A 23,165-nucleotide genomic window follows, 5' to 3' on the forward strand; every position below is an offset into this window, starting at 1 on the left:
CGTTCACCTGTTCCCTGTGTACAAATCATTGCAGATGAATGAGAGGAGATGATTCGAGGAAACTACATTAGACTACTAAGATCCACCCCTGTAGCCCAGTCCAAGCTCTGTTTGTGCTGTCTTGCCAACTCCTATGGTCTCTGTCATGTCGAGCTCCCGGGTGGTGCAGCGGTTTAAAGCACTGCATCTCAGTGCTAGAGGCGTCACTACAGACCCTGGATCGATTCCAGGCTGTATCACAACCGGCCATGATTGGGAGTCACCTAGGGCAGCGCACACTTGGCCCAGCGTCGTCCGGTTTTGGCTGGGGTAGGCCGTCATAAATACAAAAAATAAACATGTAAAATCATTGGAGTTTTCTAGACTGCACAAACAGATCTGGGACCGGGCTGAAACTCTTGGACTGTGACAAAGTCGAGGGCTGTGTCCCAAATTGCACCCCAATCCTAACATTGTGCATTTCTTTTGACCAGAATCATAATGGCCCTGGTCAAAAGTAGTACACTAGGGAATAGTGTGACATTTGGGATGCAGACAAGGTCACCCCCATGGTTAGCAAGAAGGCTTCATTTTTTTAGTTCCCCCCCACAATGAAATCGGGGAGAGGACTGGGGATGTGTGTCTGTCCGTTAGTCACATGCGATATCTCAGATAGCACTAACCCGATTTTGACGAAACAGTGTAATGATCCGTCTTGCCATAGAGATTCAGCATTTACAAAATTACATTGATTGGCCAGATGGTGGCACTATAAGATATTGAAAATGCTAACTTTAAAAGGTCACGCCCCTCAGCCCGTTTGACAGAAAGTCATGAAATTCAGTACATTGGTCCCTCTCCTTACAAGGAACAAATTTGCTACGATGTTCCACCATTTTTAATTTTGTGATAAACACTTAAAACGCTACTCTTCTGGCACGATCTGTATGAAACTTGATATGTGGCATCGATGGACACAGGCTTCTCAATGCATTGAATATACGTTTTGTAGTGCTTAGGTTATGAGTGTACTGATATAACGTTTTTTTTTATCGGCGCTGTGCCTGTTGTTCACGCACGTATCTGCCCTCTCATTGGCTAGAATGGTCCCACACCTGATCTTGCCTCTTCCCGACTCTTCTAGTCTGAATACCAGTCTCTTTAGCTAACGTACCACTCCTTGTCATTGCCAAAAAGACTGCCCATTCTGCAATCTCAATGTGCTGGATTTACAGCGGAGTCGCTCATTGGTTGTTGTTCACTCCACATGTTGTCATTTTCCATGACAACATGTGGAGCCTCAAATAGCAGAATTTGAATTTATAACAAAAACAAACATTTTGCTGTTAGCTGGACAAGTTGTTGTATAAGATGTTTTGTGGTTGGAATTGTAGTCTCTGGGACATGACGACAGGGAGTGGATTCGCTAAAGAGACTGGTACCCAGGTTAACTGCCTTCCAATTTAAGACATTTATTTTCATTGTTAGTGGCAACTTAAGTATCTGGTCAATTTAATGGATAATCTGTGGTCGTGTACGATAACTGGGGAAAAAAACAGATGCAACATCGCGAGACCTCCGGGAACGCTTGCGAAGCAGACTAGGTAGACCAGGCCGGGGTTGAGAGAGAGAAGTGAAAAATTGTTCCTTTTAGTTGTTCATTTTATTGAAATCTATAGGCACAACCTAGATTGAGAGCCAATGTCCTAAATTATTTGAAGATGTTATTACTCTAACTTTGTGAAAGTGACAAACTGACAAGTTTTTACTTTTGTCAAAAACGACTTTATATCGAGTGAGTGCGTTTGATTTGGCAGCCTTGCACATGCGCAGTTCGGCACGAGATGACCTTTACACCCGATGACGTGTTTCTGTGCATGAGCTCAGCTAGCCAACATCGCCATGACATCACCTACAAGTGTGATCGAGGATTTCTTTTGGAGAAACAGTTTTTTCGTGTCTTCATAGTGTACTGTCTTTGACTACTTTTTTGATCTCTGGTGCTCTCCGGGGTGAAGTTTCTCCGAGGTAGAAATCTAGGTTAAGCTTCCCCTCCCCCAATCCGTACCTTAACCATTAGCGGGGGAAGTGCAAAAGTGATCCAAGATTGTTTTGAATGACCTCTCCTGGTAATACTGTTATTGACAAAAAGAGACCTTTTTTAGTTTTTGGGGCTGTAAATAAGTGATGATGATATTGATGATGGTAATGAGGATAATGATGCAAAGAATCACTGGAAATTAGCATAAGATGGTGCAATGCACTTAACTGTTTTACAAAATCAAATCAAATGTATTTGTCACATGCACATGGTTAGCAGATGTTAATGCGAGTGTAGCGAAATGCTTGTGCTTCTAGTTCCGACCATGCAGTAATATCTAACAACTAATATAACCTAACAATTTCACAACAACTACCTTGTACACACAAGTGTAAAGGAAAGAATACGAATATGTACATAAAAATATATGAATGAGTGATGCCCGAACAGCATAGGCAAGATGCAGTAGATGGCATAGAGTACAGTATATACATATGAGATGAGTAATGTAGGGTATGTAAGCATTATATAAAGTGCCATTGTTTAAGTGGCTAGAGATACATTTAATTACATCAAGATGCAGTAGATGATATAGCACACAGTATATACATATGAGATGAGTAATGTAGGGTATGTAAAGCATTATATAAAGTGGCTAGTGATAAATTGATTACATCAATTTTTCCATTATTTCCATTCGATGTGTCAATGTTTTGATTTATAAATCCCTTTGTAAACGATTTGAAAAACAAATGAGTTAAATTACCATGATATTGATTTAAGACAATGATGGTGGTGATGGTATTTTTAAAGTAATCCATCATCCCCTCAGTGTCTTATCCTCTTATAGAATTACCAGCACTCCACTCACCTAATCCTCTCACCTGATGGCTTTTGTTTGTAGGGATTCAATGTTTGAGTGACGCCAAGTCAAGTCGCAGTCTAGCTAACCAAGTAGAAGTTCTCATATAAGCGCACCCATCCAGGGCCTGTATTCATAAAGCCTGTCTTAGTAGGATTGCTGATCTGGGATCAGTTTTCTTTTAGATTATAAGGAATGGACGGGGGGACGGGGGGCCTGATCCTAGATCAACACTCGTACTCTGAGACTTTTTTGCCCCACTGTATATATATACAGTCGTATGAAGAAGTTTGGGCACCCCTCTGAGGCTGCATAATAATTTACTCTGTCGTCACAGAAAATGATCACAGTGGCATGCCATTCATTTTCTAATAAAAGCTGAGTACTGTATGAAATTAAATCAGATGTGAAAAATAGGCTATGCAAAAATGTGGGCACCCTTGTCATTCTGTTGATTTGAATACCTGTAACTACTTAGAACTGATTAATTGGAACACACAATTGGTTTGGTGAGCTCATTAAGCCTTGAACTTTATAGACAAGTGCATCCAATCATGAGAAAAGGTATTTAAGGTGGCCAATTGCAAGTTGTTGTTCTCTTTGACTCTCCTCTGAGGAGTGGCAACATGGGGGCCTCAAAACAACTCTCAAATGACCTAAAAACAAAGATTGTTCAACATTATGGTTTAGAGGAAGGCTACAAAAAGCTATCACAGAGATTTAAGCTGTCAGTGTCCACTGTGAGGAACATAGTGAGGAAAAGGAAGACCACAGGCACAGTTCTTGTTAAGTGGCAGGCCAAGTAAAATATCAGAGAGGCAAAGGCGAAGGATGGTGAGAACGGTCAAAAACAGCCCACAGACCACCTCCAAAGACCTACAACATCATCTTGCTGCAGATGGTGTCACTGTGCATCGTTCAACAATTCAGCACACTTTGCACAAGGAGAAGCTGTATGGGAGAGTGATGCGGAAGAAGCCTTTTCTGCACACACACCACAAACCGAGTCGCTTGAGGTATGCAAATGCACATTTGGACAAGCCAGCTTCATTTTGGAATAAGGTGCTGTGGACTGATGAAATAAAGATGTATTTGAGGTATTTGGTCATAACAAGGGACGTTATGCATGGCGGCAAAAGAACACAGCATTCCAAGAAAAACACTTGCTACCCACATTAAAATTTGGTCTGGGTTCCATCATGCTGTGTGGCCAGTGCCGGTACTGGGAATCTTATTAAAGTTGAGGGTCGCAATGGATTCCACTCAATATCAGCAGATTCTTGGGAATAATGTTGAAGAATGAGTCACAAAGTTGAAGTTACGCCGGGGCTGGATATTTCAACAAGACGACAACCCAAAACACTGCTCGAAATCTACCCGGGCATTTATGCAGAGGAACAAGTACAATGGTCTGGAATGGCCATCCCAATCCCCAGACCTGAATATCATTGAGAATCTGTGGGATGGTTTGAAGTGGGCTGTCCATGCTTGGCAACCATCAAACCTAACTGAACCGGAGATGTTTTGTAAGGAGGAATGGTCCAAAATACCTTCATCCAGAATCCAGACACTCATTAGAGGCTATGGGAAGCGTCTAGAGGCTGTTATTTTAGCAAAAGGAGGCTCTACTAAATATTGCTGTGATTTTTCTATTGGGGTGCCCAAATTTATGCACCTGTCTAATTTTGTTTTGATGCATATTGTACATTTTCTGTTAATCCAATAAACCTCATTTCACTACTGAAATATTACTGTGTCCATCAGTTTGATAGATCAAAATAAAATTGCTGATCCAAACACCCAATTATTTATAAATGGAAATCATGGAAATTGTCAGGGGTGCCCAAACCTTTTCATACGACTGTATATAGATATTTAAATTATTTTTACCTTTATTTAAATATGTAGTATAGTTTGTGTGCTATCTGGGCATGGGCAATCTTGTGCAAAAAAAAACAACCTATTGGCTTAATATCCACCATTAAGTTTAAATTAATTTCAACCCAGTGAATTAACAAATTCATTTCTTCCCCCTGTGTAGAATCCCTCCCACCTGTTCTTAATATAATAATATATGCCATTTACAAGACAGTTCTTCAAATATATGTGTGAAGCCAGTTAATTTACAGATACAATCAACAGTGAGAAGGTTGGCTTCTGTTAGATCATTAATGAGCTGTTAAATCACTGTGGCTGCCTTATCATTAAAGCTTTTTATTTATTTCTCCTCTCTATCGTTCTTTCTCTATCCCTCTCTTTTTCTCTCTTCCTTCCTCTCTTTTCCTTTTACCCTCAGGTCAAAATACCACAAGCTCAAATATGGAACAGAGTTGAACCAAGGAGACATGAAACCTCCCAGCTACGATGATTCCGGTAAGTCCCCGAGTGGCGCAGCGGTCTAAGGCACTGCATGCGTCACTACAGAGACAAGCTGTATCACAAACGGCAGCGATTGGGAGTCTCATAGGGCTGCGCACAATTGGCCCAGCGTCGTCTGGGTTTGGCTTGAGTAGGCCAGCATTGTAAATAAATTACATTTCAAAAAGTTCCACCTCTGTACTCTTAGTACCAACCGGTGCCAGTGACACTACTTTGAGTCCTACATCGTAAAGCTATCTTTTTAATTCTGCAATTAAAATGACTAATTAAATATTTGTATGGTGCCTTTCTCAGACCTCAGGTGCTTTACATATTCAAGATTACACAATGCATTCACACACACTGTAGACATAGATGGAATCAATTTAAAACCAAAAATACCAAAAACAAAGCGCAACCAAATAGGGGGCGTCTAGGTTAGTGGTTGTAAATGAAAGCATGACTTTGCACATCTCAGCAGTCATCACTCATGATATATGACATTTGGGACCTACCGCTTCAATTTGGTCTTATGTAGCTAATTTTGAAGTTGTGTTTTTTTATATTGGATAAAAGTAGAAAATTGTAAATGATACAGTCGAGGAACAATGGGGAAGTAATTATGCTTTGAAAGTTGACAAACTTGTAACCCCACTTTTGAGAAAATGTCCCTTGAATGTTTTGGTACACCTACTGGAGAGCTCTTCTTTGTCTACACCCATTCAGCATCATTCACAACCTCTTAAGCCTTAGCCCCACGCATCGCTTTAAGGATTCACATGTGAGGCCATGTGCTAAACAGAGTGATTTAATTTAGTAAACAACCAACAATTTCAAGACTAGAAGTAGTAGCCCACAATAAGGTAAAAATACACTTTATCTAGTCCTTGTCTATAACATAATCTGACTTTGGTGCAGGTTGTGTTCTTCACATTACCATAAATGTATTTGTCTGATGCACAGGATGCAGAAAGTGTCAATGGTACAGTAAAAATGGTTACTTGCATAGCCGCAATATCAAAAACATTAAAGTGTCCAGATATAAATATTTGATCATTATTAGATGACGTTTACCTGACATACTTGTCGAAATTCATGGATTATGTGGAGGAAATGCTATAACCACCTCGCAGTCACATCTAGCTAAGTGGGTGGGTCACTGTTGTCTAGACATGTACACAGGTTAATGAAATACAATAGATGGCTGTAATCATCTCCCAGACACACCTGGCTAACTTGATGGGTCCTGTAATCATCTGCTGAAGTTGAGTCTTTTGTTTAGACATGTAGGTAGCTAGCTAAACAATGAACCGGCGTAATCCCAACTCATACTACTACCAATATAAACATTGTCATAGCTGTAGTATGAATCTGCTGGTAGCTAAAGAGCTAATCAACTAGGTTCAATGTTAGCTAGCTAACATTAGGCTATAACTAGCAACGCAAATGGATTTCTGAATTGAATAATATTACTACACAGATCATGCACGTAACGTTAGATAGCGAGCCAGCAAGCTAATGTTCGCTAGCTAGTGAACAGTAAGCTATAACTTGCTATGAAAATGACTTTCTGACAATTAGAAACGTATCATATCTGAAAATGAAGTTAGACTCTTACCCGAATACATGGATGAACGCTTCACGGCAGACTGAAACCATTTAACTCCGTTTTGTTTGTAGCTATATTTTGTTTGGCCAGCATTGTCAGCTCACTCCGGTTCACATTAACCGTGGTGTGTGCAGAAAGTAGCCCATCACTTTTTCCAACTGATCTGTCGATAGCGCCTGCTAAATTCAGGGCATCAATGTTGTTGAGAAAAGTAGCAAAACTTTTGTAGTTCTCGATGGCGAACGTTATATCTTTCAAAAATAGCGCTGTAGAAATGACTATCAACACATACTGAGCAGTTCATGTTATAGACAGAAGCATGCTACATGGCAGACCGATCCAAACTCGGCGTGTCCAGCCTATGCATTATCATGCATTATCTTATTTTTGTATTCCTGGTAATGGTTTTTGAAAATGCAAGTTTTTGTGCTGTTAGGGGAATAACCTATGTGTAAATGTATTCTGCTGTTTTATTTTTTTGTGTTATCTTTGATCGTTTTGTTTGTCATGTTTAGTTTCTTAATCATTGTACCTAAACTGTATGTGTAAACATGTTTATGCAGGGCCCAGCTGTAAAAGCGACCTTGGTCTCAGTCTGTGTTCCTTGTTGAAATAAAGGTAGAATAAGAATAAGAATCTCAGCCAATCATGTCTTGCGGGAAGGTTCCTGTCATTTTCTGTGGCAAAACCAACTGGGCTCGTAATTTAACAATTTTATTCGTATTTACAGATGGAATACAAGTTATTAAAGCACATGAAAGTTCATGTTCCAGAAGGCATTTCTGCCAAAAAAATCATTTTAGATTTTTGTTTTTAATTAAAAATTATGATGTTCAAATGCCTCCTGTGAAGTAGTGACGTGTGACGTACACCTAGTTTCCTGAAACAAGTAACATTTGTGCATGTCAAATGCCACAATACTGACATGTTTCATTCAGATGTACTGTATGCATTCTGACAATCTAACCTGGATTGCACCATGTGTCCTGACCTGTTTCAATTGGAATTTTGGATTGAAATTGAATGCAGCACAAATACTGTAAGTATTTAAGTCCATTCTTCAAGATTGTGAGTGAAGCCTTAAATAATATGTCTCTCTCATTCTTGTCTCCCCTCTCTCTCCATCAGATGAAGGGAATGAAAACGAGGTCCCGAGCCCCCCCAACAGTAGTCAGCTGGGTTGGAAACAGGGACGGCAGCTGCTCAGACAGTGAGTGCAACACACACACATTTTTTTTGTTTTAATGGTGCCCTATGGCTGTACACTTTTAAGTGCTTTAAGACCTGGTGACCTTCTGATCAGAAGGTTTGCAAGGGGGGGAGTTTCGGCTTTCCACGGTGACATCACCATGTGGAATATTGGTTAATAGACCAATAACAAAGAGCGTTCCAAACCTCTGCCAAAAACACAGTTTTTATCAATTTCCCCCTCCCCACTCAGACCCTTCCCAGACAGTCCTAGCAAAATTCTACTGCAGTCTACTACAGGTACTTACACTGAACAAAAATATAAACGCAACATGTCAAGTGTTGGTCCCATTTTCATGAGCTGAAATAAAAGATTTCAAACATTTTACATACACAGAAAATGTGTATTTTGCAAAAATGTTGTGAACAAATTTGCCAAGATAATCCATCCACCTGACAGGAGTGGCATATCAAGAATCTTATTTAAACGGCATGATCATTACACACATGCATCTTGTGCTGGAGACAATAAAAAAGGCCACTTTAAAATGTGCAGTTTTGTCACACAACACAATGCCACTGATGTGTCAAGTTTTGAGGGTGCATGCAATTGTCATGCTGATTGCAGGACTGTCCACCAGAGCTGTTGCCAGATAATTGAATGTTCATTTCTCTAAAATGTTGTTTTAAAGAATATGGCAGTACGTCCAACTGGCCTTACAACTGCAGACCACGTGTATAATGTCAACGTTGTGAACAGAGTGCCCCATGGTGGCTGTGGGTTATGGTATGGGCAGGCATAACAACGAACACAATTGCGTTTTATCGTTGCCAATTTGAATGCACGGAGATACTGTGACGAGATCCTGAGGCCCATTGTCGTGCAATTCATCTGCCGCCTATGTTGCGAGCATCTGTACACAATTTCTGGATGCTGAAAATGTCCCAGTTCTTCCATGGTCTGCATATTCACCAGACATGTCACCTGTTTGAGCATGTTTGGTATGCTCTGGATTGACGTGTATGACAGCGTGTTCCTGATCCTGCCAATATCCAGCATCTTCGCATAGCCATTGAAGAGGGGTGGGACAACATTCCACAGGCCACAATCAACTCTATGCGAAGAAGATGTGTTGCGCTGCATGAGGAAAATAGTGGTCGCGTTGTTGCATGTTGCATTTATATTTTTGTTCAGTTTAATTGTTACCCAGCAACAATTTGATATAGAAATGGTTGCATTGGGCCTTTTTTAAATGCAATCCTTTATAATCTATTTAGCAGTGTGTTTTTATCTCTGTGCAGCTGTGAGAAACTATCCCATCACCCAATTTCTGTCTGGAAGATGTGTGGCGATGTGGACAACCAATATTATCCTGCATCTGGGTTGTTACAACAACCACTGACTCATTAGGGAAGGCCTCTTGGAGTTGGTGACTGTACGTCACCGGACTGTCTGTGTGCTCGTGTTTTTTTTTGACTGTGTGTGTGTGGCTGTAGCCATAGGGCACCACCATCAGCTGCAAGTGTCTGTCTTAAGACAAAAAGCCATCAAAGGGAGGAAAATCTTCTTAATGGAGATTAAGAGCCTCAGTATGAATAGAGTAGTGGAGTAATCCCCCTGAGACTGGTGGGACGTGTGGATTGTTAGACGCGCGCACACACACACACACACACACTGAGACATATATAGAGCAACGTACACACATACACACAGAGTAAAATACGCACACACTTAGACACATGCTCACACACACAGTCTGAGACACACGCACACAGAGAGAGCGATATACACATTTTGAGACACACACACACACGCACTGTGTTACTCCTAGCATGTGAGTGCAAAGGGGTGTGACAGTTCTTAAAAGGTTTGTACTTTGGTGCCCTCTGGGTGTCAAAAGTTGTCAGGACATAGAATGAGCGATAGGGGATACTGAGAGAGTTTACGTGCGTGCGCATGCTTGCGTAGGTATGAGACCTATAGAGAAAAAGGAATAGACAGAATACTGTGATGGAGCAATGAGAAAAGTGTGTGTCTCATCCAGTGCCCAGCCACCCACTCAGCGCAATCTATGGAAGTACAGACTAGGGTTAACACTGCAACTCCCAACACCGAGTGAATACACACACACAATCTTTCTCTCGCTCTCTCTGCTATGCATTCTCATGATCCACACAACTCCTAGAGTACTCCGACAGCAGCACACTTGGCATGGCCACATCTCGATTCCAGAGAGTGATCATTGATTTCGCATGTCAGAGTATAGTTACACACACTCACAGCACAGTAGATTGTCCACATATCCCCAACCCTAATTTCATCTCGCCAGCCTACACTATGGAACAAAGTTCTTCTTGTCGATATTACTCCAGTCAGCGTGTGATTAAAATAAAGTATGTGTGTGTGAGTGAGTGTGTTTCAAAATGGCACCCAAGCCTTCAAATGTGATAAGAGAGAGGGTCTGTGTGGTGTGTGTGTGTATGTGTATATGTATATATATATATTTGTGTGTATGTTGTATCTGTCTACTTGTGTGTAGCGGCAGCTACAGGCAGGCACTGAACCACTCAAGGGAAAGGGTCCCTCCCCCCATCAGAACCATTGAACTCACTGAACCGGACCTGACAAAGAGAGAGAGGAAAAGTGAAAGAAAATGGGGGGGGGGGGGATAGAGAAGAGGGAGATGGGAAGAGAGCAGAGCAGAGAATCATGGAATGCAGCTAGTCTAAAGACAGTTTGAAAAGAAAAACCTGAAAAGTTCAACAGACACTTGATCACAATCCAACATTCATAGTTACCCCTATTCTTGACTTCTAATTCTAAAATACTTGACTTTTTTTTAATCAACAATTGAAGTTAAACTTGTTTCATATATAAATACTAGGTATTGGCTAATTTGTGCATGTTATGAGCAGTTTTGCCCATTGAAGTTAAGAACTCAACATTTTAATGTTGCACGTAGCTCCAATACCCACAGCATACAGGGCCTTATGTTATGCAGAATATGTACTTGTTGGCAAAATAGATCAAGCAATAAATCTGGGCACTAAATTGTATTATCCTTGGATGACGTCCTTGGATGAAGGAATGTGAATGCAGCATCTCATTGAGAGGAAGTGTGTGTGTGTGTGTATTGTCTCTGGTGTCTGTGTAACGAAGAACAGAATCTGAGATGGTGTTAGCCCATGAATGGAGGATTGTGTCTGGGCATTCAGGGCTCCTGCGACTGGAGAGGCTGGTACAGCAAGAGACGGAGAGGAACTTTTTTTCTATATATATTTTTTCTCCCTTCCCTCGTCTGTTAAAGCTTGCACAAGATGCTGTTTTATCAAAACCTCCGACCTTGGAGCATCAGCATCAGAACTTAAGCGCGTCTTGAAGGAATAAGGATAGGATCATTTTGGTTTTACCTACCGAGTGAGGTATGTTGGGGGTTTTGGAGGGCTTTAGCGAAATTTTGCATTCGATCTCGTTAAGTAGTTTGTAAATCAGCATAAGATTGGTTTTAATTGGTTCAGTTATGCAATACTGTATAGATAGTTTGTTGTGTTGTTTCATTCCCTTGTTGTGCAGTGACTGAACTGATGTTTTCCGCTCTGAGAGAAAGTTTTTCACACAATTGCTTTCTTTGGACCCTATGGTATATAAAGGAACATGTTTGTTTCTCAGTTCAGAAACTGTATCCTATATAGAGTAGGCCATATTTAATATTTATAGCTTTGATAGGACTTTGTCTTTGGTATCTAATCTTGCTCCTGCAATGGTCAACGTCCTGCTCTATCCTGTCAGACTAAATATAAATGGCAATGGTTTTAGAATAACTTTCAAGTGTAATTTTAACCTTGACTCCAATCGTCTCTTTTGAAACCTAATTTACACAGTGATTTAGCGTGACACCAAATATCATAAGCTGTCTTAAAAAATATGACTAATATATAGTCGTGTCGCTTCTGCAATGTTATGATGATAAAACAGGAGTAGATGGAAGTTGCACCTATACCCCCCCCCCCCCCCCCTTATGGTTACGGTTAGGATTGGGGGATTAGGATAGGATTTAAAGACACTTCTCACTCTACGTACAAAATCTTGAAATTATTAGGCGATCGCTCCCGTAACTTACAATCGGGTCTTACTTTCCAGGTACCTTCAGGAGGTGGGCTACACGGACACCATCTTGGATGTAAAGTCCCAGAGGGTCAGGGCGCTGCTGGGCCTGGCTGGAGACTCTGGAGAGAGGCCGTCGGTCAGGAAACCGGAACCCATGGTCAACGGCACCGAGCCATCTTTTCAGAAGGACAGCGGCATGATCAGGTGAGCTACCGCTAACTGCTAATGACTATTGCTGCTGTTATGGTTATTGCTGTGCTAAATGCTGTTGTTGTGGTTGGCGCTAAAGCTATTGCTATGGTTAAGGCTAAATCCTATTGTTATTGCGATCATTAATGCTGTAGCTAATGCTATTGTTCTAGCTATTGCTAATGCTATTGAATTTTGCTAATGCTATTGTTGTAGCCATTGCTAATGCTATCACTAATGGATAACTAGCATTCGTCAAGGAAGTCCAGTGACAAACAGTGTAGGGCTGCATGTGTAGGAGCCCTGCATTGTTTTTGTGTTGTCACTAACATCTGTCTCGTTTCCTCTCTCTTCTGTCCGTCAGTAAACCTGACATGTCTGACTCGGCCACTGTCCTTGAGGCCTTCAAGTTCATAGAAAGCGCCGCCGCCGAGTTTAGCGACGAAGATGACGATGAAGACAGCGACGGGAGGGACAAGACCATTATGAACTTGGCCACTGTAAGCAAGGACACACACACACATTCATGATCTGACTTGTGCTTCTTCATGGCGCAATGGCTACAACAATAGAGTAACAACAGTAACAGATTGAATTTGCGACAGGCATCAATAACACTCAAGGAGAACCAGTACCAGTCACAAGCCATGTTACCGAATTCCTCATACTTAATTCTTGGGTGGTGATAAGTGAAATTGTGTAACTAAATTTTATGTTACAAAATACATTTTAGCAAGAAATCTGATTATTCATGTTCTGAATCATTCAGTGGGGTCTTTCTGTAACATATCATTAACATTATATCTAAAAAAATGTCCGATTTTTGTAACCGAGTGCATCCGATAATAAGCACCAATCGGTGTTGACATGGTGATGCAGGTTTCTCTTAACTTTTGAGGATTTTACCTTTTGTGGTCGTTGTCTCCAAAGTTGTTTCCGTGGGTCACAAAAAGCTACATTTGCATGACACGAGCTGAATTAAATGTAAAAGGCTTTTAAAATAAAATTGACATTTCAGAGCAGTTTGTTTTTGTGAGAAATCTTTGAAAAAGAACAGGAATTTTGAATTAATATGAAAAGCGTATAATACAATATGAAAATACTACATGTCATGACTCAAAGTCGATATCCATCTTACCTATATATTATTATGTCCTGTGGATTCAAGAAGAAAGATGACAAGTTCAGTGGGAAAGTGAGCCTGTCAGGTAGCAGGTAGCCTTCATTCTTGCACAGAATCCAACCTAGTTTACGCAATGCAATTTTCCCTATCTATTTTATTTATTTAACCACGTTTTTGATTGGACTACCCTACTCATTCAGACCTACAGTTTAACACTCAATTCATTCAGTCACTCAGACCCCCTCTCTGTCTCTTCAACCCTCTATGTCTTCCACAGATGGTGAGGAAGAAGACGTCTTCTTCCCCCTCCTCATCCTCGGACATGAGTGACGACCCGGACACAGAGGAGGCCCTGAAGGGCTTTGACTTCCTGGCCAGCCCAGATGAGATGGAAGGATCGCCCGATGTCCGGAGTGTCGAAGACAGCGGTGACTGGGGTGAGGGAGGGAGGGGCGTTGGTTGGTTGGTCTGTTGGTGGGTGAACACTCAAACTAGAATTGTAAAAGTTTACATGTGGACCAAAGTGGGTCGACTAGTAGGCCTAGTCAACAGTGAAGGGGAAATTTTGACCGCGGATCATAATTAGGACAGTGGCCAAGTAAGTGGGGACAGTCATGTATATTCTCAGGACACTAGAGCATAAAAAGGACAGGTGGGCCATAGAAAGAGGACAGTAGACCAAAGGGAGGACCAGTGGGCCATAGCAGGAACATTGAGTGTAACTCGGTTTCCAGCTCTAGGACCACAGAACAGTCTCCACTGAGGGGACCTACCCTTTCCTCAGTCGCCCACCCACACAGGACCCTGTATTCTCTAACCTAGTCTTCACACAAAGACACAGCTGGCCACCTGCTTACTGTAGCTCCCTTATCCCCTTCAGCTAACAGAGAACCCCCTTCACTCCCGTCACCTAGCAACGTCATGTGTTTATCTCGACTCTATGACAAAGGGCATTCCCACGCAATCAGTGAGTCAGCGTGTCACAGGTCAGGCAGCAGTCAGTTTTCAGCCAAAGAGGAAGGATGCTGTGGCGCCACTGGTTGTGTGACAGAGGAAGCCAGAGGGATCCAGTTGAAGACAGCCTATGTTCAAAGTAAATACTAAGTAGTATGCTAGTGTAGACATTAGAACACAGAAAATGACAAATTGTCTGATGCATTGACAATCCAGTTATTTTTTATAAATACTTTAATTCAATAGTAGTTCATATAAATAATGGTGACTGTTAAAAAAAAAAGACATCTTGTATTATTGGGATAATTAGGTCAACTTGCGTGGGAAACTGAGTTGTTCGCATTTCTTTGTTAACAATAATTGAAGAAGCCATGAGCTGAACACACAGCAATGGATGGATGGTATTAAAGGTCCAGAGGCAGCGAGGCGCTTAGCTGATCAGTTATGAAACGGAGTTGTCATCAGCAGCTCTGTGTTCACCACCTCCTCTTGATCCCACACTGCCGCTACAGACCAATGATTTGTCCCAAATGGCACCCTATTCCCTATATAGTGCACTATTTTTGACCTGAGCACTATGGACCCTGGTCAAAAGTAGTGCACTATATAGGGAATAGGGTGCCATTTTGGAGAGAACCAGAAACATCTGTCGCTGAGGGCTGCAATGAGGAAAATAGAAGGGAAAATATAATATCCGTTCTGTTTACCATATATTATATGATCATGCCTGCATCTGAAATGAGAAATATTCATATGCTTATAGGTAACTCCGCACATTATTAGACTTTTTTTGTTGTTGAATTATTTGGGGGATTTGTTTTTGTTCTTTAGCCAGCTTACGCTATAAAACCTACATGGTTATTGCTTTTGATATATAGAACATTTCAAAACATGACAGAGTTATTGAATGACATTGCATTTTGGGGGGGGGGGTATTGAATGTTATTGCATTTTGGGGGGGGTATTGAATGACATTGCATTTTGGGGGGGGTATTGAATGTTATTTGCATTATTTTAACATTAGCATGTCGTTGGTATGCTGTTTGCTTCTATTGATGTTGCGGCACAAAGGACAAAGCCTTGCAGAGACTGAGTGAGGCATGGCGGCTGTTCCACCATATGCTTTGTTGTCACCTAATTTGGCAGGACACAGCTTTCTTTGACATTTAATATTTTTGAATACATTAACGCAAACATTTTCAGGATTGCTGCCAACCATCAAATTAAACATTTGATGTCAGCTGTATTTAGTTTTGTCGGAAGCCAATCTGGCTTTTTACAACTTTTTTTTTTTTTTACCCCCAAACGCTTTGTTTAATGGCCATTTTTGTGTTTTGTACGTTTGTGTTTTTATGTTTCCATGTCGAGTGGTGCAAAAACTGTAACCCTCAGGCATGACTCAATTCTCCCTTTCCATCCCTGTCTGTTGTCGTATGAGAAGAGAATTTGAACCGTTCTCTTCCTGGCTGACCCCAATGTGTTGACATCATCAAACCCCTTATAGTTGCTTTGAGAGAGGCCCAAATGCCTGTAGAAAACATGAACTTGGGGCTCTCGGTGGGAGAAAAAAAGTGTATCAGGAAGAATTTCCATCACACACTTTTTTTTTTACATACCGCAGCAAATGGCGATAATGCAACATACTGTACATTGCGGGTCTAAAACCAAGATTTCCCAGCCCGTAGGCAAACTTGCTAACCACGGCTCCGATAGGGGTAACACACTTGGAGGGGGGGGGGGTCTTAGGCAGGTGTCTCTGCAATACATTTTACAGGCGATATTAGGATTAAAGAAGCCATCTTCACTTGAACCACCTTTAATTTCATTACACTTTGGATTTGAGTTTCGTTTGGTCTGGTTCAGAAGAAAGTTCTGGACACTGACCGGCTTCTCGGGTTTCTGTCCCCCCAACCCCTTCCCCCCCAACCCCTTCCCTCGGGTGTAGAGAAGGAAGAGCAGTGCCCCATGCCTGAGGCCTGGGACGTGGACCAGGGCCTCATAGCCCAACTCAAGGAGCAGTACAGGAAGGAGCGCAAGGGCAAAAGGGGGTGAAGAGTAAGTCTATCAGGCCTTCCCTTCTCTTTCTTTCTCTCCATTGCGTTCTATCTTTCATTCTTTCTCCTTGTTCTGGCGATAAGAGCTCCTCTCTCAGGTTGAGGTGAACTATGTCATGCAAAAATGATATTTAACAGGCACGTTAGAGACACTCTCTTCCTCCCATCGCTTCGTTTTGGCACACCTTTTCGGCCATCTAGTACCCCTTCTCCATGTTTGTCTTTGCTTGTGTGTGGCTCTGTGCGTACATGTTTGTGTTTTAACATTTCAATGGGTTTGCAATACACTGCCTCCCCTCACAGTGATCAGACCCGTGCAGGATAATTTGATCACTATTGTAAGTGGTCGATCACTATAACCACATTCGTTATAAGAAAAGTGCACTGTACTGCATTCCTAACCCTCTCACTGTGTCGACATTACTCATTGCTGTTTTAAGTTGCACCCATAGAAATATAATTACTAAAAAGAGCATAGCCCGTCAGACCACAGCAATTTGACTGCACCCTCGTGGGTACACTCCGTATAGGTGACATGGCTCACCCATTATGGCCTCGTTTTGTAGGAATGGGCGCGCCCCTTCTAGTAATTCTATGTCTATGATTGCACCATTCTACTTTTGAGACATTCCATCCCCGCTTCGTCTTGTTTGTACCTGTCTTTATTATGTCATAGGTTATCAGCTGCACCTGTGTCTTTGTATGTGTGCTGGTTCCTTTTTTATTTCTCTGTATTTTTCAACCATTCCAACTTTTTATTTTCTGTGAAAGTATGTCAGTGTCAGTGACTTAACTCTCCTTTCCTCCCAACTTCAATTGCCTTCATTTTTCTATTAGTTATTTCTATGTTCTAGCTACGAAGTCCTCCTTCACCAAGCATCAGCCATGGACCTGCTGTTCAATCTGCTTTTATCGTCAGATCGGATTTAAGCGCTGATCTGGAGATTGCCTGGCTGGATATCTGCCTTCCCAAAACCAAGACGATTTTGTTGGGGGTGTGTTATAGGCCGCCCAAGAAGAATGCATTCTATGAAGGTCTTGAAATTGTGTTGTCAAATTGTAATGATTCCCTGTTGAAGGAAATCCTTTTGTTAGGGGATTTCAATACTGATGCCTGCAAAAAGAATAGCCCAACCAACAATATATTTATGCACTTTTGTAGATCACTTGCTCTGACCCAAATGATAAAAGATCCCACCAGGATATGTGAAACAGTGCAAAGTATGATTGACTTAATATTGGTGTCTGATATATCTAAAATATTGCACAGTGGAGTAATAGTATATAGAATCAGTGATCATGTTATTACATTTTGCACAAGGAGGATTTTTAAAGATATATTTAAGTGTCACAAAAACATTAGAATCAGAGGTCTCAAAAAATACTCTGTTGAAAAGTTTAGGAAGGAAGTGGTTAAAATTGACTGGTCACCTGTGCTAGATAGCGTAGGGGTAGACAGTGCCTGGGAAGTCTTTAAATGTAGATTCCTTGATGTGGTGAATGTGATGGCTCCCATTAGATGGGTCAGGGTAAAGCAGAGATCTAGCCCTTGGTTTAATCATGAGGTTCTAGAATCTATCCAAGCAAGGAATAAGGCCTTTAAAATATTTAAGAACTCTCAAGAGCAGCATGATTTTGTCCAATATAAATGTCACAGAAATGAAGCACGGAGCAGGATGGATGAAGCTAAGAGGGGTTACTTTGCTGAGAAAATAATTGAGAACCAAAATGACCCTAAAAAGCTTTGGAAATCATTTAAGGAACTAGGCTATAGTAGTACTACCATAAACAAATTAAACAGTATTGGACTGAACATCAGGGGGAAGATGGTATATGAAAAAGCAGAGGTTGCCAATGAATTCAACTCTTCTTTTTTTTCTTCTTTTTTTTACTTCTGCAAGCTGGTTAGCAAGCTGCCCACCAGTTCTGGTTTGTATGGAAGCAACCAAGTCCAGAAGTATTATGTAGAGTTAGGGGTTCAGCCAAACTCTTTTTATTTTGCAAGGTAGCAACAGCCAACATAGTCAGTATGCTGGCAGAGCTTAAATGCTCTAAAGCCACAGGCCTGGATAATATTCCTGCAAGGTTTCTTATAGATTCTGCTGAGCAAATTGGCCCTTGTATTACGTATATCGTTAATCTCTCTCTTGAACACTGTACCCTTCCCAGGGACATGAAACAAGCTAAAGTTATACCTCTGTATAAGAAGGGGATAAAGTCTGACCTTGGGAATTATAGGCCTGTATCTATCCTCTGTGTAACATCAACATTCCTGGAGAGAGTTGTACATGAGCAATGTATGAATATGTTAACAAACAGGGTCTAATGTATGATTTTCAGTCTGGTTTTAGAAAAACATACTCCACTAATTCATGTCTACTTTACTTGACTGACTTCATCAGGAAAGAGATTGGTGAGGGATATTTCTGTGGAATGGTACTGCTTGACCTACAGAATGCCTTTGATGCAGTTAACCACTGTCTCTAATCTCCAAACTAGAAGCACTGGGGTTAAGCAGTATCCCTCTAGGCTGGGCAAAGTCCTATTTATCAGGAAGAGAGCAAGTAGTAGAGGTTAATGGTTCACTGTCTCATGCAAGTTGTGGCGTTCCGCAGGGGAGCGTGCTTGGGCCTCTGCTGTTTTTGTTGTATATTAACAATATGAAAGATGCTTGTTCTTGCTGTCTTTTTCTTTATGCGAATGACTGGTGTCTCACAAAAGTAAAACTATGTTGGAGAGCGTACTTAGCACAGAGCTTACTAACATTAGCAAATGGCTTGGAGATAATAAGCTATCTCTGCACTTAAGGAAAACTGAAGCAATTATTATTTGATCCAGACCTAAATTGAGTAGGTCCTCTGAAATAGTCTGAAAGTGTGGAATTAGGGGTGAGGTGCTGACTACTAAAACCTCTGTTAGCTACTTGGGATGTATCCTTGATGGAAGCTTGGGAGGTGTGAGCATGGTCAATAAAGTGCTAGGGAAGGTTAATGCCAAGACTACATTTTTGGCTAGAAAGTCAAAGCTGCTTGATAAGGACTCCATGAAAGTGCTAGCTACTTCCCTCATTCAATGCCATTTTGACTATGCTAGTACTTCCTGGTTTGGGCGCTTATCTAAACTTATGAAGGGGGAGCTCCGGATAGCCCAGAATAAGCTGATCAGGGTAGTATTGAAGGTGAGTCCACGTACTCACATAGGCAGGAGCTGCTTTCAGGAACTAAACTGGCTGCCTGTTGAGGCTAGGGTGTCCCAGATTAGACAAGGTTTGGTTTACAGGAGTATTTATGGTCCTGCGCCCAGATATCTAAGTGATTACTTTCCCCGTGTTAGGGAGGCACATAATCACAGCACCAGATCAGGTGTTGCTGATGTGTGCTTATACAGGTTCAGGAGTAATGCTGGGAAAGGTACTTTCTTGTGTACTGGAGCCTCAGAATGGAATGAGTTGCCCCTGCCCATAAAAACAACGTCCTCGCTGGGCAGCTTTAAAAATAAAGTAAAAATATGTTTGATATCTTCTGTGCCTGTATGAATAACCCCTATGATGTAACTGGAATGATGAGATGTTCTTCTTCTCTGTTTTTGTTTTATTATTTCACTGCCATACTGTGTTTGATCTTGTCTAGCCATCTTGTCTCGAGGACCACAATGGAAACCATTTTTTTTAAATGGTTGAATTAATAAACTAAACTAAACTTCAATCTTATAAAGTTTCTGTTTCTTCCTGATCCTTTCTGTACACTACTACTTCTCCTCTTCCTCCCTCTCCTTTCCTTCTTTGTCTCTACTCCTTCTCCATGACCTTCTCATCTTCCTCATTCTCATCCCAGGGCCTAATCGGTCCAAACTGCAGGATATGCTGGCCAACCTGCGAGACGCCGAGGATCTCCCCTCCATGCAGCCCCCCGTGACACCGCCATCCCGGCCCAGCGTCCCCAGGCTCAACGAGCATGAAGTGGGCCACCCCGAAGAAGGTAAGACGTGAGCTTAATTGTCCCCAAAGGGTTTGAATTTACAGAATGCACAGTTTCCAAATATATTTAATTGACTGTAAATAATTGAATTGACAAATTGACAGAACCATATCTAATAGGCCCAAATACCAATGATGATTATGTTTCAGTAGAAGTCGTTTAGTGTTTTGACTTCTCTGTTTGTCCCTTTGTCCGTCTGTAAATGTTTCCTTACTTACTTGTCTGGTATATTTGCCTGTTTAATTTGTTTGTCTGGCTCTGTCCCTCTGCCTGGTCTGTCTGTCCATCTGTCCGTCTATCTCACTGTCCATCCATCCATCCCAGTGGAGGCCATGACGTTTCCGCCCACGTCAGGGAAGTCGTTCATCATGGGGCCGGACGAGGCGGCGGAGAGCGAGCTAGGCCTGGGCGAGCTGGCCGGCCTCACTGTGGCCAACGAGGCGGACAGCCTGACCTACGACGTAAGCACCTCTGGGGGGATTATGGGAGGTTGAGGAGAGAGTGAGCTGAGGCTGGGCAAGCTGGCAGACCTCACTGTGACCAACGAGGCAGACAGCCTGGCCTACGACATGATTATCTACCTCTGCGGGGAACGGAGGATGAGGAAGGAAGGGTAAGGGGGGCGAGCTGGCAGCATGACCGTGACCAACAAAGCCGACAGCCTGGTCTACCATGTGTGGCATCAGTCCTTCCTTACACGGGCCAACAAACACTGCCAGATGCAATGGCAAGGCAGCTAGTAATGAATGAGAACCTTTATTATGACAAAAACAACACCCATTTTTGCCCCAAAGGGAATTTTATTTTCATATCATAAAAAAATGAAGTAAAATGGACATAGCAATCAACAACATTCAGCTAATCACATCAAAGGGCACCACCACCAAACAGTGGGCAGAAGCATTCACATATTATATTTTTGTGTGTGTGTACAGTGGGCATCAGCATTCACATATCACATTTTCTGCTGTGTGTGTGTGTGGAGTAGAGGTCGACCGATTATGATTTTTCAACGCCGATACCGATTATTGAAGGACCAAAAAAAGCCGATGTCGATTTAAAAATAAAAATAAACCAAATATTTGTAATAATGACAATTACAACAATACTGAATGAACACTTATTTTAACTTAATATAATACATCAATAAAATCAATTTAGCCTCAAATAAATAATGAAACATGTTCAATTTGGTTTAAATAATGCAAAAACTAAGTGTTGGAGAAGTAAACGTGCAATATGTGCGATGTTAAAAAGCTAACGTTTGAGTTCCTTGCTCAGAACATGAGAACATATGAAAGTTGGTGGTTCCTTTTAACATGAGACTTCAATATTCCAAGGAAAGAGGTTTTAGGTTGTAGTTAATATAGTATTTATAGGACTATTTCTCTATACCATTTGTATTTCATATACCTTTGACTATTGGATGTTCTTATAGGCACTATAGTATTGCCAGTGTAACAGTATAGCTTCCGTCCCTCTCCTCATCCCTACCTGGGCTCGAACCAGGAACACATCGACAACAGCCACACTCAAAGCAGCGTTACCCATCACTCCACAAAAGCCGCGGCCCTTGCAGAGCAAGGGGAATAACTACTCCAAGTCTCAGAGCGAGTGATGTTTGAAACGCTAAGTCTAAATATTCTTGTTACATTGCACAATCTTCAATGTTATGTCATAATTCCGTAAAATTCTGGCAAATTAGTTCGCAATGAGCCAGGCTGCCCAAACTGTTTGCATATACCCGACTCTGCGTGATTGTTTTTTATAAGATAAGTTTAATGCTAGCTAGCAACTTACCTTGGCTTCTACTGCATTCGCGTAACAGGCAGGCTCCTCGTGGAGTGCAATGAGAGGCAGGTGGTTAGAGCGTTGGACTAGTTAACTGTAAGATTGCAACTGACTTGCCTAGTAAAGGTATACAAATAAATATTTAAAAATCTGCCCCCCAAAAATACTGATTTCCGATTTTTATGAAAACTTGAAATCGGCCCGAATTAATCGTCCGTTCTGATTAATTGGTCGACATCTAGTGTGGAGCCCCATGGACAACTCTTTCAGCACTTAGGTCCCTCGGGGCAGCAAACATCTACTGCTTTACATTGCCGTGTAGCAGAAGATCGATTGATTAGCTAGATTTAGAAACTTTGAGCTTCCAAACTGGAACACAAAGTAGAAAGCCATATACATTGCATTCGGAAAGTATTCAGACACCTTGACTTTTTACACATTTTGTTACGTTACAGCCTTTTTCTAATATGGATTAAATAACTTGTCCACATCAATCTACACAGTACCCCATAATGACGAAGCAAAAACAGGTTTTCAGACATTATTGCATCATGTGGCAGGGACTGGGAGACTATTCAGGATTAAGGGAAAGATGAACGGAGCAAAGTACAAAGAGATCCTTGATGAAAACCTGCTCCAGAGTGCTCAGGTTCACCTTCCAACAGAACAATGACCTTAAGCACACAGCCAAGACAATGCAGGAGTGGCTTCGAGACAAGTCTCAATGTCCTTGAGTGGCCCATCCAGAGCCCGGACTTAAACCCGATCAAACATCTCTGGAGAGACCTGAAAATAGCTGTGCAGCGATGCTCCCCATCCAACTTGACAGAGCTAAAGAGGATCTGCAGAGAAGAATGGGAGAAACCCCACAAATACAGGTGTGCCAAGCTTGTAGCGTCATACCCAAGAAGACTCAAGGCTGTAATCGCTGT

At 41.7% G+C, this 23,165-nt stretch overlaps 1 protein-coding gene across 1 annotated transcript in view; it reads left to right on the forward strand.

Annotated features, from left to right (window-relative positions):
* Positions 1 to 23,165, forward strand: part of LOC115103923 (striatin-like) — a 93,133-nt gene that overhangs the window by 57,549 nt on the left and 12,419 nt on the right. The window contains exons 3-9 of the mRNA XM_029624986.2: positions 5,179 to 5,255; positions 7,978 to 8,059; positions 12,179 to 12,349; positions 12,699 to 12,834; positions 13,735 to 13,894; positions 20,299 to 20,442; positions 20,767 to 20,903. Of these exons, the coding sequence (XP_029480846.1) occupies positions 5,179 to 5,255; positions 7,978 to 8,059; positions 12,179 to 12,349; positions 12,699 to 12,834; positions 13,735 to 13,894; positions 20,299 to 20,442; positions 20,767 to 20,903 (907 nt within the window). The remainder of the gene's footprint in view (positions 1 to 5,178; positions 5,256 to 7,977; positions 8,060 to 12,178; positions 12,350 to 12,698; positions 12,835 to 13,734; positions 13,895 to 20,298; positions 20,443 to 20,766; positions 20,904 to 23,165) is intronic.

The sequence above is a fragment of the Oncorhynchus nerka genome, linkage group LG21, assembly GCF_034236695.1.
Source record: "Oncorhynchus nerka isolate Pitt River linkage group LG21, Oner_Uvic_2.0, whole genome shotgun sequence".
Taxonomy (NCBI): domain Eukaryota; kingdom Metazoa; phylum Chordata; class Actinopteri; order Salmoniformes; family Salmonidae; genus Oncorhynchus; species Oncorhynchus nerka.